Raw genomic sequence first — 14,373 nt, 5'->3', positions numbered from 1 at the left:
ATTAAGAATGAGTCTACCCATGAAGGAAGTACAATTGATGGTCATGGAAACTGCCATCATGTGTTGCTGAGTCCTCTACATTGAGCTTCACTATAGTGGAGTAGAGAACTATTTGGATACAGTCCTCTACTTGTCTAAGCAGGAAAATCACAGGTGAAACTAATGAACATTAACAATAGCTCTGATCCGTCCCAGCCATCGGGTTACTGGACATTAAGGGAATATTAGTGTCATTCATGCCGCCTGTGCTTGTCCTGCTTCGTTAAGGAAGAATTGATAGTAGTGTAGAAGGCTGTTGTCCTTTTAACCAAGTTAACTCATAACACTGGCTGAAGTATTTCAGGTGTCTGACTTTATCCACAGTGTAAGTTACAGTGGTGGAGGAAGTACTCAGATCCTTAAGGAAAAGTACCAATACAGTAATGTAAAAATACTCTATTACAAGTAAAAGTATGTAAGTATTATCAGCTTGATGTAGTTCAAGTATTGCAGTAAAAGTAGTGGTTTGGTGCCTCTGACTGATATATTATTATATATGACATCATTAGATTATTAATACTGAAGCATCAGTGTTAGAGCAGCATGTTACTGTTGTAGATGCTGGAGGTGGAGCTAGTTTACACTACTTTATATACAGTTAGCTGGTTTAGTTCAGTGGTTTCCAACCTAGGGGTCGGGGCCCTCCAAAGGGTCACCAGATAATACACAAATCTGTTTTCAGTTTTTGGACTTTTACTCTAATCTTTGATTTTTGGTGAAATATTGGATCATTTGAACATTTATTGAAATGAAACCATGTGAGAAGTTTAGAGGGAAAAATCACTATTTGATGGAGCTGTTAACAACTCATAGACATCTGAAATGTGACCCCGACTACACACTGCTTTTTGTAAGACGTCAAAAGCCAAAAAGGTTGGAAACCACTGGTTTCATCTTTAACAATTTGTTGTATTTTAAAAGCTTGTTATATTATCCATTGTGTCAAATCTTCATCTGAAAATTAACTAAAGCTGTCAGATAAATGTAGTGGAGTAGAAGTATAAGGTAACATCAAATGGAAATACTCGAGTTAAGTACAAGTACCTCAAAATTGTACTTAAGTACAGTACTTGAGTAAATGTACTTAGTTACTTTTCACCACTGGTGAATAAATTCAGGTTTGACTGTATAAGACTTAAAATCCAGTGTCAGTATGTAGTCAGTGATGTGGTGGGCTGTTAAAAAACGTCAGTCATCAGTATAACTGAATCAAGTCGTTTTCCCCTCATGAGCAGCAGCACTGTACAGTATGTTACTGACATAAGAGCTGAACAGGTGAGTGTCAACTGAGATTTTTCAATCTTATTTGAAAGATATATTTATATCTTTTCTTACTCAAAGCAGGTTTAGACTAACATGTTCAGGTATGAGGTTTTCTTTTTAAATTTGCATCACTCTAGTCAGATTTATGAATGCTGGAAGGCAAACTAAGAGAAAAATGAGTCAACTACATCTTGCACAGTTCCATGATAGCCTGGACAAAACTCAAGTAGAAAACCAACACAACCTGCCTCAGGAAAATCTTATATTTGCATGAAATTATCTCAAATTACACCTCTTCCTGGATCACAATTACACACTACACTTCAGTGTTTAAAAGGTTGTTTTGTTGTGCTTGAATTACCAGCATTCAGACTAAAATTGCTTATTTTTTGAATGTGGTTTGGGACACTTAAGCTCCACAGTTGCCCATGTCTGGAGAAGAGTTTATAAAAAATACAGTTTAGTGAACAATCTTCTTCTTGTGAATACTAAACACTTAAGTGCATTAATTTCTTGTGTACCAACTCTTAAAATAGTGCATGGTCAACTGTACATATGGATATTTATAGTGTTGGTATTAATATTTACAGGAGGGCAGATGGAACTGGGTCACTCACTTGTTTTTGTCTTTGGTGCCCTCTGCTGGCTGCAGCCTCATCATCCTCACCAGCCTTCCTCCTTCCTGCCTGTTCCAAGGTTCAGCAGCTTTAATGTTGAAGTTTTGAACAAACTGTTGACTAGTTATTTCCTCTTTATAAGAGTTTTTTATGTCAGGCAGAGACTTTTATCTGTATGAAGACTTAAGCTGTTACCCTGGAATTTTGAACCACCAAACTTCCACAAACTGCGGTGCTTTTTACCCAGAAACTGACAAGTAACTGAGTATCAAAGATAAATGTGTATTTTTCCACACAGAAACACACAAAGTACTTTAATAAATACCCATTTTCTCATACACAGAGCATCCCTAAAGCTTACATGGTAACTTTTGGAAATCCAAATGTTCTATGGGGTTTAAGTCCTTTAAGGACAGAGAAGTTGTCTTGTCTGAACCGTGTGCACTCTGGAGCAGGTTTTCTTCAAGGATCTCTTTGTATTTGGCTGCTATCATCCTTCACTCAGTTCTGACCAGTCTCCTTGTCCTTCCCATCTCTGCAGAGGACTTCAGCAGCCCTGTTAGAGAGGCCGTTGGGTTCTTGGTCACCTCCCTGACCGAGGCGTTCTTGCCCGGTTACTCAATTTGGCCCGACAGCACAATAAGAGGAGGCCTGGTGGTTCCAAACTTCCTCTATTTCACAATTACTGAGGCCACTGCGCTCCTGGGACCACTCAAAACTTCAGAAATGGTTTTTACCCTTGTCCTGATCTACGCCTTGCCACAATAACATTGCAGAGGTCTCCAGAGGGTTAGGGTTAGGGTTGGACTTGGACTTCCTGGCTTGGGTTTTTGTCCTGAAATGCAGTGTGGGATTGTGGGATCTTACATAGACAGGTGTGCACCTTTCTAAACTGTGTTAAATCAATTCAATTTGCCACAGGTGGACTCCAGTCAAGTTCTAGACACATCTCAAGGATAATTAAAGCAAACTGGAGTCACCTGACCGCAGCAAACAGTCTGAAGAATTTCTAAATTAGATTTTACTTACTGATTTCTGATAAAATTGCAATTTCACTTTGTCATTTTAGGTTATTGAGTGTATAAATGTATCAATTTAAAACTCAATCTACAACTCTCTAAGTCTCTGAGTGTGCAAGAAGTGAAAGGGTCTGAATACTTCCTGAATCCACTATACAAAATAACATTTGCAATCTGCAATTAACAATTACTTTCATTATTGATTAATCTGTCAATTATTTTGAAAATTGTGAGAAATGTCAATCGCTGTTTCCCAAATCCCAAGGTCATGTCCCTAAATGTCTTCTTTTGTCCCAACCACCCAACCAAAGATACTCAGTTGATTATCACAGAAGATTTGAGGAGAAAATATTAATATTTGAGAAGCTGGAATCAGAGAATTTTGACTTTTTTTCCTTAAAAAAATACTCAAAATGAATAGTTGGCAATTAATCGTTCCAGCTCTAATTGTTACTTTACCTGTTTTGTGACAAAAACAGGAGCAGTTGTTCTGTATATCTGAAACCAGGATGAAACCATCCGTCTGTTTTTATATGATGATACTAACAACACAACACGGTTGGTGTGCATGTAAAACATGTTTTGTTCTTTACATTCTTTATTTATCACACTCTTCCCTGTACCAAACCTCCCAGAGCAACAACGTACACAAAAATAAAATTCTCTCACTTACATGACAACACAAAACCAGTGCAGGACGCCAGTGGTCACCATTAAGTCCATTAACTACATTCAGAGAACTTTCCTAAACACACAGAAAGTACAGCGGCTTACAAAAATCATCACATGTAACGGAGAGCGCTTCTCTCCACCTGCAAGTCCATTTATCCAGTTTTTACTTTCAGTACACAAAAAACTCAACACATGACAGTCGGCCGTAGTGTTTCTAAAAGACGGGAAATAAGAAAATAACTCTGAAGGAAGGTCCGTACACACAATGTAGAGCACTTTAGGATGAAGTGGTTAGGAGCCTAAAAGCAAGGCATTTCTTGTTGATAGTGTAAAAGCCAAGAAAAATTAATTTCATGGTCTTGTGAACATTATTTTCTACATAAATTTTCTATTTAGTGCTTTGGTTGAAAGACGAGCTTAAAGTTGGTCTATTTAGAGTCCTGTGAGTTAGTGTTGTGGGTATTTTAGGTGTATGAGAGACAGAAAGTACACAACATATTAACAGAAGGCAGCAGAGGACACTGAAGAGGGCCTGCCCTAAAAAAAAAAAAAAAAAAATCTGCGACAGGGAAGAGAACAATATTTACATCAACTCTATACAACTTAATTTATAAATACATTTTAGGTATAAATTAGAAAAATAAAACAACAAAAACCTACTGTAGTTCAATCAGCTACTTCTACTCTCATTTTAAAATGCCAGTCTGATTATTTACCCTCTTTATATTTGGTGAAAGATAACAAAAAAATCAAAAAGGCACAGCAATGAATAATTAGAGCAATTTATCCCTGCAAATTTCTAGGAGTCACATCACTAAATCCCCATCGCAACAGACATTAAAATATAAATTAAGACGATTTTCCAATAAATGAAAAGTCCCACACTCAAACAGCATCTACACACTAGCATCACCAGTTACAATTTCTTAAATAAATTAAGGCTTTAAGGGGTTTGCTGCAAGTCGTCAAGGAGTGCACCTTGAGATTTTCTGCTTTCTGTTCCTCTCAGATTTTCAGGCAGCGCACATCGTACAGCAGCGTCTCACGTATGAACTTGTCACGGCTTGATGACCACCAGATCCAGCTGTGTCGCAGTCTCAGTGTCCACTGGAAACATTTTAGAAGCAGAGCGTCTCTTCTTCAGCAGCCAAATTCCTAATGATTGTTTGCTAATTTTTTCATGTTTTCAAAAGGCACATTGAAAACATGTTTGTAGCTCATTTAGATGCTTTGTGGCTTCCTCTGTGACTCATTTTAAATGTCAATATAGCCAATCACACTTGGGCTGACACAAATGATTATTTTAATTGGCAATTAATCTGTAGATTAGTTTCTTGATTAATTGTGAAGATAGTGGAAAAACATCAATTATAATTCCCCAAGTTAACGTCTTCTAATTAAATTCAAAACTGCTTGTTTTATCTGACCAACTTTCCAAATCTCAAAAAGTTTAATAACATGACGAAGAATAGCATCAAATCCTCCAAGCAGTGATTTTTTAAATTTTTTTTTTAGCATTTTGCTTTAAAAAAAAAAAAAAGACTGAAACTGTTATGCGAAAAAATAGTTGCAAACTATTTTTCTGTAATCGATAAATCAACTCATCATTTCAGCTCTAGATCAGCAGCACAGTTGTTGTAATTAACCAGATGATGCCATGATTAAAGAATGTTTTCATCAGCAGCCTGGAAACGCTGCTGGTTAACAGGAAGTAATTATGAGCCATGATGAAATCAGTTTTTTTTGTTTTTTTTTACTCGTTCCATTGTCTGACAACAGAAACAGAAAAATATGTAAATGAGAGCAACTATATAATGAATTTGGCTCTTTCAATATTAAGAACTTATGATCAAAGAGAACAGGAGAAGTTGAACGAGATCATCTTTTGGATTTTTGCTTCTCTCTTCACAGTTTTGAGTCAAAGTTGCTCGATGCTAATTATTAAATGAAACTCCAACTATTTCCATAACCGATTCATTCTTTAAGAAAAAATGTCCAAATTCTCTGATTCCAGCTTCTCAAAAGTGAATATTTTCTGGTTTCTATGAGAGTAAACTGTATATCTTTGGGTTGTGGACTGTTGGTCAGGACAAAACAAGACATTTGAGGACGTCATCTTTTGGAAGCAGTGATCAACATTTTTCACCTTTTTCTGACATTTTATGGACCAAACAACTAATTAATTAATCAATAGTGAAAATAATCACTGGTTGCAGCCCTATGACAAATCAACTATTTCATTACACATTAAATTTAAGTCAACTGCCAATAAATATAGGCATTTATACACAGTCACAAGTTTACTTTATGCTCCAGACGCAAGCTGCTCTGGCAAAAATCAAGCCAGTGTAGCCCCGACGTAGCTGGATCTGGTGCTGCAGAGTGCTCTGATTGCTCCTAAAAACATACTTTCCTATGTTGATGGTTTTAAATGCTGTACCGTTGCAACCACCTTCACTCACACAAACACCCTCCACAAACTCGTTATGTACAAGCAGCTAAATGGGCCTCAGATGCTACACATAGACCAGGTCTCGGCCCTGTGCCACCTGACTACCGGCCGCCTCCTGCACCTGGCCCTCCGAGTCTGCCTCGTCTTCGTTGTAGCCCTCGTACTCGATGGGTTTGGGGCAGCTGTATGGATGGCCGTTGTCGTCGAAGAAGCGGCGGAAGGTGAACTCGTAGAAGGCGTGTTCGGGGTGCTTGCCGTTGCGGAACCAGCCGTTGAGTGTGTCGTTGAGGTTGTCCTCGCCGTCGCTGTCGCTGCTCCACAGTTTATCTGGATCCACAGGGTCAAAGTTGGAGGTGTCTGTGGAGTGAGCGATGGTGGGGATGTAGGGCGCCACCTGCTGCCGCAGGTCGCTGGAGAAGTCGATGGCCTTGAAGAAAGGGTGAGCTTTGATTTCATCTGTACCGTTCTTGCCGAGGCGGTCCTCGGGGCCGCGGCACAATTTAACGATGAGATCCGACGCCTCCGGGCTGAGCTTGGCTGGCGGGGGAATGTGCAGCGTGCTCTTCCAGTTTATCACCTGGTTTCAACAGAGAGAAAACATCAGAAACAAACAATGAACTCTGTGGATGCATAACATTTCGCTGCAGGTGCCTCACATACCTTCAGCTGCGTTTCCAGGGGTGTGGTCGCCAAGAAGGGAGGCTGTCCAACAACCATCTCATACAAGATGACACCAACACTCCACCAATCACAGAGCTGGGTGTATCCTGGAGAGAATCAAAGACATTTCACATCAATCACACTGCAAACATCACTTCGGAGGCTTTTGAAGTTTCTAGTCAATACTTTTTTTTCAGTTTTCATTTCTATGTATACTTACATACCAAAGATACTGATATCTATTCGCTTTAGCTAGGAGAGCTGAAAATATTAATTGATTAATCGATTCTGATAATTGCTTACCTATTTCTGTCATTTTGAAACATTAAATGCTTGTCAAATGTGGGGATTTGATTCTTTTCTGTCATATATGACAGTTAATTGAATTTCTTTTGGTTTTGGATTGTTGGTCAGACAATGATGTGAAGATGTCATCTTGGGCTTTGAGAGATTGTAATGGGTATTTTTTTCATAATTTTTAGACATCTCATAGAATGAAAAATTAATGGATCAATCAAGAAAAGATTTCAGATTATTCAATAAGGAAAGGAATCGTTAGTTGCAGCCCTACTCCCTAACTGTCAAACTTATGGTAACTATCTTATTTTGGATGCAGGTAAATTAGGTTTTTGGCTTCAAATCAACTTATAGAACAGCAAACGCCTTAAGACTTACTGCTAATACCCTCTTTGATATTGGTCCACTGTACCTGTACGGAGCAGCACTTCTGGCGCGATGTAGTTGGGCGTCCCCACCAGTGAGTGGGCCAAACAGCGCTGGTGCTGTCTGGCCTTCCTCCTCTCCAGAGGCTTCAGACGGTCTGTGCAGCGGCAGTTACCTGGATCTTCCCATTCCTTACTGAAGTCCATGCTGTCCTGCCTCACATGGTCCCCTGGAAACACACACACACACACACACACCAGCACAACGCTCATTAATTACTATGTTCATACTGATCATAGTGACTGGTCACTGTTCTTACATTTATGATGATCAGCTACACATGATGTCTCACTGTGTTTGAAGAGGGGTTCAGAGAGCCTTGGTTTTTAAAGGCTGAAACCATGATGATGTTTAACTGAAATTTCCAACAGTCAAGTATCTAAATGCTGATTCACATTCTGAGAAATGTATTCTTGGCTTTAAACCAGATTACACTTTAAGCAGCTCTGTGCATCCTGCCAGCAATTTGAAGTTGGTTTAATTTCCGACAGCTTATTCAAATTGCTTGTTTTATGTGCACAACAGTCCAAAACCTGACAATATTCAGTTTACTGTCATATATGGCAATGAAGATAATTAAATCCTCCCACTTGAGAATCTGGAACTAGTGGATATTTGGCATCTGTATCGTATACTCCCTGGTCCCTTTTTGAACATAGAGTCAGTGACCTGCATACCAACTGTGTACTGTTTGACAGATGCCTTCATCAACATAGTACACACACCTCAAGACTTAAATCCTACTTGACACTCTGCTCAACACTGATAAGATTCTGTTTCTCATTCTCTGCTAACAATGTGCCCTCAAAAATTCAGTCAGGACGGTGTTTCTGTTAAGAGAAACTCAGAGGACCAGTACTGGCAGAAATATTATAGCTGAAACGATTAGTTGATTGACAAAATCAATCAGCAAGGATTTTTGATAATCAATTAAACATTTAAGTAATTTTTAAAGCAAAAGTGACCTGGCCACAATGTTTTTATCCTGAAGAAAATAATGTGCTTCCTGCTGAAACTACCACATTATGCTAACGGTAAATTGATTTAGCTCCTTCTTTCCCCTCGGCTATCATTTTAATACAGGATTTTATATGAGGCTTTAGATTAGAGGGTGAATTTTACATTTTTAATGAACTGTCAGAGTTACTGAGAAACTGACACCTACCACTCTGGTAATACTTGGAATCATGCGTCCAGCGGAAACCAGTGCAAAGGCCGAAGTCGGTGAGCTTTATGTGTCCGTCTCGGTCTATGAGGATGTTATCTGGCTTGATGTCCCGGTGAATGAACCCCATCTTGTGGACGCTCTCCACAGCGCAGGTGAGCTCTGCGATGTAGAACTGCGCCAGCTCTTCTTTGAAGATGCCGAGCCGGATGAGAAGGCTCATCATGTCCCCTCCCGGGATGTACTCCATGACGAAGTACAGGTTGTCTCTGTCTTGGAAAGAGTAGTAGAGACGCACCACCCACTCGTTGTCGGCCTCAGCCAGGATGTCCCTCTCAGCCTTGACGTGAGCCACCTGGTTCCTCAGCAGCACGTCCTTCTTACGGAGCGTCTTCATGGCGTACAGCGCTCCTGTGTCCTCTTTTCTGGCCAAGCACACCTCACCGAAGGCTCCGATGCCGAGGGTTTTGATTCGTTTAAACATGGATTTATCCATCTTGGCTCGCTTTAGCCGGATGTAGTTGGACTCTTTCTGGCAGAGCATCATACGCATCTGCTCCTGGGCTTCTGAAGACAAACCCACCTGAGCACAGGAAACATTCAGAAGTGATTCGACACCGCAAATAATCTCAAATCGTCTCAAAAAAAGCTACACATAAACACACATCGATTCTTGGTTAGATATTAACTGGCGTTAAGAGAAACAACTCATGAAAACCAGTGCAAAATGCAGTCAAAATGAACTATAGATGCAAACACATTGTCCAAATATAATTTTAGTTTAAAGAACAATGCACAAGCAGTGTCATGATCAGTGAGATGGAGGACATGGAGTGGCATGCGAAAAGTTTCCTTCAGCCGTTGGGGCCAACATGCTTTCATCAGAAGATGTAATGCATTTAAAATACAAAACACACGTCTCTCAACAACAGCTTACTTGAATAACTGATGTGTGTGGACTATTCTGTGTCACAGGACAGCAGAGATACCTTTACCTTTTTAGACCAGCTGTTAGTGACAGCGAGGAGAGAAAGGAAGAGAAAGAACAGCTGAGAAAAAAATAGAGCAGCTTGAAAAAGACATCTCAGAGACAGATAATACAGTGATGCAGGGATTAAAGTGAGAAAAGATTTGTGAGCCTTAAAAGTTGACCAGTAGGAAATGTGTACAATGTACTGAATTAAGTATTATATGAATTTAAAACTGTTCTATGCCTCAAATCAGGAAGTTTAAGCTCTGAGTGATGACAAGATAGTAAAGTGAAAAAAAGTTTGGAAAAGAGGGAAAAGTACTAATTTAAATAGCAATAAGTGAAACGATTTATCTCTAACTGTGGTCAACTCATTAAGAAAATCATTGATTGTGTTTCTGTGGTTTGATTTCTCACCCTTTGCATCTCACTTTCCAGCTGTTTCCTCCTCCGGATCCGCTGCTGATGGTTCTTTAGGATGTTCTCCACATGTTGCTCCATGAAGAACTTGAAAGCCTGGGGGGAGTACAGAGCCACTCTGCCGGACTCTCCTCTCCGCTCCTCGTCTTTCTTGTTACGGCGCACGGGAACGGGCGATGTCGTGATCTGCTTCTTCTCCTTTTCTGTCGCCGCTGTGCTTTCTGGACTTTCCGCCGGCTTGTCTCGTGTGTTGTCTCCGCCGCCGCGCTCCTCTTCAGCAGGCTCCTCCCTGCCTGTGTTGAGCTTATTGACCCCTGGGTCGTACGCTGGGGGGCACGGTGCAGCTTGCTGTTGACGGAGGCGCTTCGGGTAGGGAGGAGGGGGTCCCTGGTAGCTGGGTACTTCTGCTACTACAGGGATCTGAGGAACAGGGGCTGTCGGTTCTGGGTAGGCAGGTGCAGCAGGAGGCGGTGGAGCTTGCTGCATCCATGGAGGGTGTGTGGGAGCGACGGCGGTGTGCAGCTCAGGTTTCTGGACGCGCATGCTTTTAACTGGCTGCAGGATGGGAGCCTGTGTGATGGCGGTGACCGTGGTGGCAGAGGGCTGGGAGCTCGCTGGGTGGGCCTGTCTGCCGTTTAGCTGGTGGTTGTTGAAGGAATTAGAGCGAACCGGCATGTTGTGCTGCCATGATGGGGACAGATCCTGGTTGCTGCTGTTGCCAGAGGAAGATTGAGGCTGGTTGGGGGCCAGTGGGGCTTGGGACCAGGACTGAGGAGGACCTATGTTGTACATGTCAAGGTTGTGACTGTTTCGGTTGGGAACCATCATAGATTGAGGGATGTTTCCACCATTGACGTAAGATGGAGAGGATGCAGGTCCCCCTGCCTGCATCTGCTGGTCAGTGGGACTGTGCCGGCTACTCTGGTTGACCGGGTAAGGGGGAGGAGGCTGTCTGCTGCCCCCCGCCATGTAGTCTGGCTGAGGGGAGCTATTCTGAGACCAGCTGGATGGAAAGTTAAACTTATTCCCCCCAGTGCTTTGCATTATGATGGGCTGGTGGCCCATAGGCACTGGGCTGATGCCGCGCTGATTCTGAGGGGCCGGAGCCGGGTACCCGTCAGGCCAGGCTCCCTGAGGTACCGGAGAGATGCGGGGCACAAGATATTCCATGTTGCCAGAGTAGCGCTTAGTTGATGCGTTGCTGTCCCAGGATGGAGCGGGAGGCATGGGACCCCGGTTTGGTGGAGGTGTGACGCTGCGCACCTGAGGTGGCAGGGGAGGGTTGACTCTCTGGCTGTTGCCTGGGTGACCCTGTGGGAAGGCAGGAGGCGGGCCGGGGCTGTCTGAGCGGTACATCATCCCATCCACCATGAGGGGGCCGTGTCGAGGAGCCAAAGACTCCTTAGAGCCCTTCCAGCTCGGCCTCCGCAGTACAGACTGCTGCATATGAGAGGAACCTACACACAAAAAAATGTAAACATACAGTCATGTTGAAGTAAAAGGTGGAGTTTATTCATTACAAAGGAAGCCACATTTTGAATTTTTTGACCAAAACCCCAAAATATTTGATCAAAGCAGCTACTACAATGACTGATCACAATTTAAATGTCTGTACAGGTTTGGCCTGTTTAAAACAGGTTCGCACCATAATGACAACAATCAAGACACAACAGTCTTTATGTGTAACAGCAGGATGTGCCAAATACATGAAACAATGTGCATCTATGTTTAAAAGCCTTGTGTTGTAAAATAGGATTAAATACAGATCAACTTTTAAGATACAGCATTATAGTGTTTGAATTCTTCAGTTACAACCCATAGATCATATCCTTAACAGACTGTTCACTATTGTTGGCTTTAACAGGGTTTCAGTTCACCAGTAACAAAAGTTAATCAAAAACTAAAATAAACATGTCTAAGTACGTCTTTTCCATGTTGTTCCCAGATCTCAGCATTTAAACTGGAAAGTACGATGTGCTCAGTTGTTATTAAGTTGTGTAACATGGTTTGTCAGATACACTTGTCTACATCATTTCCTTACATTGTATTTAGTTTTATAGTAGTTAAACTTAATGAAAAGGTCCACAACAGTTGTCAAAAGATAAAAAAAACATATGTTGATACTATGGGATTTTTCAACATACTGTAATTAACACCCGTCCTTGAGAGTATTATTACCGACATTATGAATGAAAATCTAAAGCTCCATTCCCGCTCAGCTTCTTCCAACAAAAGATGCAGTGACTCATACTCTTTGTCAGCAGGTACTGTCATCTCTTTAGCATCTTGAACACAATATTATGGCTGAATGAATACACCTGGATTTAAGATAAAAGAGAGGAAAGCAAGCAGTTAATCCAAGTTGACTGTTTTCGTACCTGGGGCTTTCAGGCATGTAGTGTTGGGGTTGGAAACAGCCATCTGTTCCCTCATCGAGTCCTGGTAGGTCACCTTACCCAGGTAGTCTATAGTTGCCCCCATACTACGACTGCTGGTCTGCTTTAAGACAAGAGAGAACATTTATCATTTTGGGGAATCTATGTGTGACAAGATGAAAGTAAGTTTAAGATAAGGCTCAGAACAAGTGCCAACTGAGAAACTACTTTTGTGAACTGCTCAGGCTCGTCATTCCACTTTGCATACTTTTCATTTTTAAAATTATTCTCCCATAAACAAAGTGCACCACACGATTATTTTCCATGACAGAGTTATGTGCAGAATGACATTCCTCCAAAATCCTTCACAACAACAACAACCTTTCTCTGTGACAAATAAAACACTTGTCTCACCTCCTCGAACCCAGCGCACGGTGGCTCCAGCAACATGTGTTTGTTCACTTCGGCTGAGGGGCCTGAAGTGCTGGGCTCATTGGCAAAAGGCATCAGGGACTTGCGGATCTCCTGTAAGGCCTTATGGTAATGGTTTTTGGGGTTGCTGCAGCGCCCCTGTTGCCTCGGGTCCTCAGGGAGCATTTTTCCAGCTCCACCAATGTCCACTTTAGGTGGGTCAGAGGGCTTGGACAGGTTTCGCAGGCTGTTCCGTATTTCCTGCAGCATTTGTTGGCTGTTGCCGCTGTAGTTGCTGGCGGGAAACGTTTTGGGTCTCATCTGTCTGTATCCTTCGGGTTTCTCCCCCCTCTTCATGTAAGAGCATGTATGATGACGATGAAGGGGATGAAGAGGATGACACTCAGTCCAGGGTTGCAGCACAGGGTGGCAGGGGTCTCTGGAGTCTGACTTCACATCTGCATGCTGCTGACACAAGTGTGCAACACCAATCTGTGACGAGAGAGCATTCAAAGAATCTGTCATGTCACCCAACAGGTTGGACAGATGAGATGTAAGCTACTAGAGAATTAACATACACAAACAGATAAACAACTACTGTATATGAAGATTATTACTGGTCAGACATTGGTCAATTTTGACAATTAGATATTTATTTTACTGCTTTGACATTTAGCTTTAAGCTAGATTTGGTCAACTGAACTTTAAGGTAGAGAAACCTGCTGTAAAAAGTAAATTATTCCTTCACAAAACAAGATCCCGTTCACCTGCTAGCGTCGTTAGCACTGCGCGCTAATAGAGCGCTGCTTCAGCGCAAATCCCCGTTTCAAGTGTGCTCACATTTAACATTGTTTGCCACATTTTCCCCAAATATCTCCAATACAGAGCGACCCATGAGCTGCAAACTGGAGTCATCTTAAGTTCACTTTGCATGAAATCAAACGGCGCAGCAGAGCCTCCGCGGCCTGCGTGTTAAAGGCGTCCATTAGCTGCTAAAAGCTAATTCAACAACCGTTAGCTCCGTTAGACAACTTACCAGACTCTGTAGCTGACACTTTCCGCCACTCTTTTCCTATTTTGACAACAAATGAGAGTTCCTTGACCTTTCTCGGCGACAAAGACGCGATTTTAACTTAAAATGTCCTTGTTGTGCCGAGCTGACTGGCTCCTAGTCGTGTTGAATTCCTGGGATGTCTGAATGACAAGTACAACAGAGACAAGCTATACACAAAATTACCGCAACACACATCCGGTTAATGTTGTTTTCACACTAACAGCTTGACAGTAAATTTCATGGTGGCTCACAGTAACATCTATTTAAAGTAGACTTGTTAGAGAAAAACTGAAAAGCTTTGTTTCTCCATCATCTAAATACTCTAGTTCAGTTCTTTTAAATGAACTACATTTTGTGTTAAAGCAGTCTGGGACCCTCGGCACACGTTTTGATGTCTACCAGTTAAATGAAGGAGGCTTTTTGAAAGATCTAATAACTTTTAGAGGCTGGAGGAGATGAAATACGGTAATTTACAATAAATGAAGCAAATGTTTGAGGAAAGCTTGAAGAAAAAAAAAGAAAATTGTGTGTCA

The 14,373-nt window shown here is 41.7% G+C and overlaps 1 protein-coding gene across 3 annotated transcripts; it reads right to left on the bottom strand.

The window, feature by feature from the left end:
* Positions 1-5,742: 5,742 nt before the first annotated feature.
* Positions 5,743-14,042, bottom strand: lats1 (large tumor suppressor kinase 1). Of its 3 annotated transcripts, none has more exons than XM_042391226.1 (8): positions 13,823-14,042; positions 12,790-13,278; positions 12,379-12,499; positions 9,998-11,457; positions 8,611-9,193; positions 7,432-7,614; positions 6,723-6,829; positions 5,743-6,639 (listed from the first exon to the last, which is right to left on the bottom strand). In XM_042391226.1, the coding sequence occupies exons 2-8, from the start codon at positions 13,141-13,143 to the stop codon at positions 6,127-6,129; spliced, it is 3,321 nt and encodes a 1,106-aa protein (XP_042247160.1). In that variant the 5' UTR covers positions 13,144-13,278; positions 13,823-14,042; the 3' UTR covers positions 5,743-6,126. The 3 variants fall into 3 exon arrangements, with proteins under 3 accessions (XP_042247160.1, XP_042247162.1, XP_042247161.1); XM_042391228.1 differs by having other exon boundaries at positions 12,379-12,496; XM_042391227.1 differs by having other exon boundaries at positions 12,790-13,251.
* Between the last annotated feature and the right edge of the window lie 331 nt (positions 14,043-14,373).

Source organism: Thunnus maccoyii, chromosome 17 (assembly GCF_910596095.1).
Source record: "Thunnus maccoyii chromosome 17, fThuMac1.1, whole genome shotgun sequence".
Lineage (NCBI taxonomy): Eukaryota > Metazoa > Chordata > Actinopteri > Scombriformes > Scombridae > Thunnus > Thunnus maccoyii.
This window is presented reverse-complemented; position numbering and strand designations above follow the sequence as displayed.

What these genes read in the sequence shown, in the direction of transcription:
- lats1 (XM_042391226.1), bottom strand. Translation starts at nt 13,143, where the DNA reads ATGAAGAGGGGGGAGAAACCCGAAGGATACAGACAGATGAGACCCAAA. An exon ending in CGTGCGCTGGGTTCGAGGAG is followed by an intron (nt 12,500 to 12,789) that starts GTGAGACAAGTG and finishes CTTGTCTTAAAG; the next exon opens with CAGACCAGCAGTCGTAGTAT. An exon ending in TACATGCCTGAAAGCCCCAG is followed by an intron (nt 11,458 to 12,378) that starts GTACGAAAACAG and finishes TTTTGTGTGTAG; the next exon opens with GTTCCTCTCATATGCAGCAG.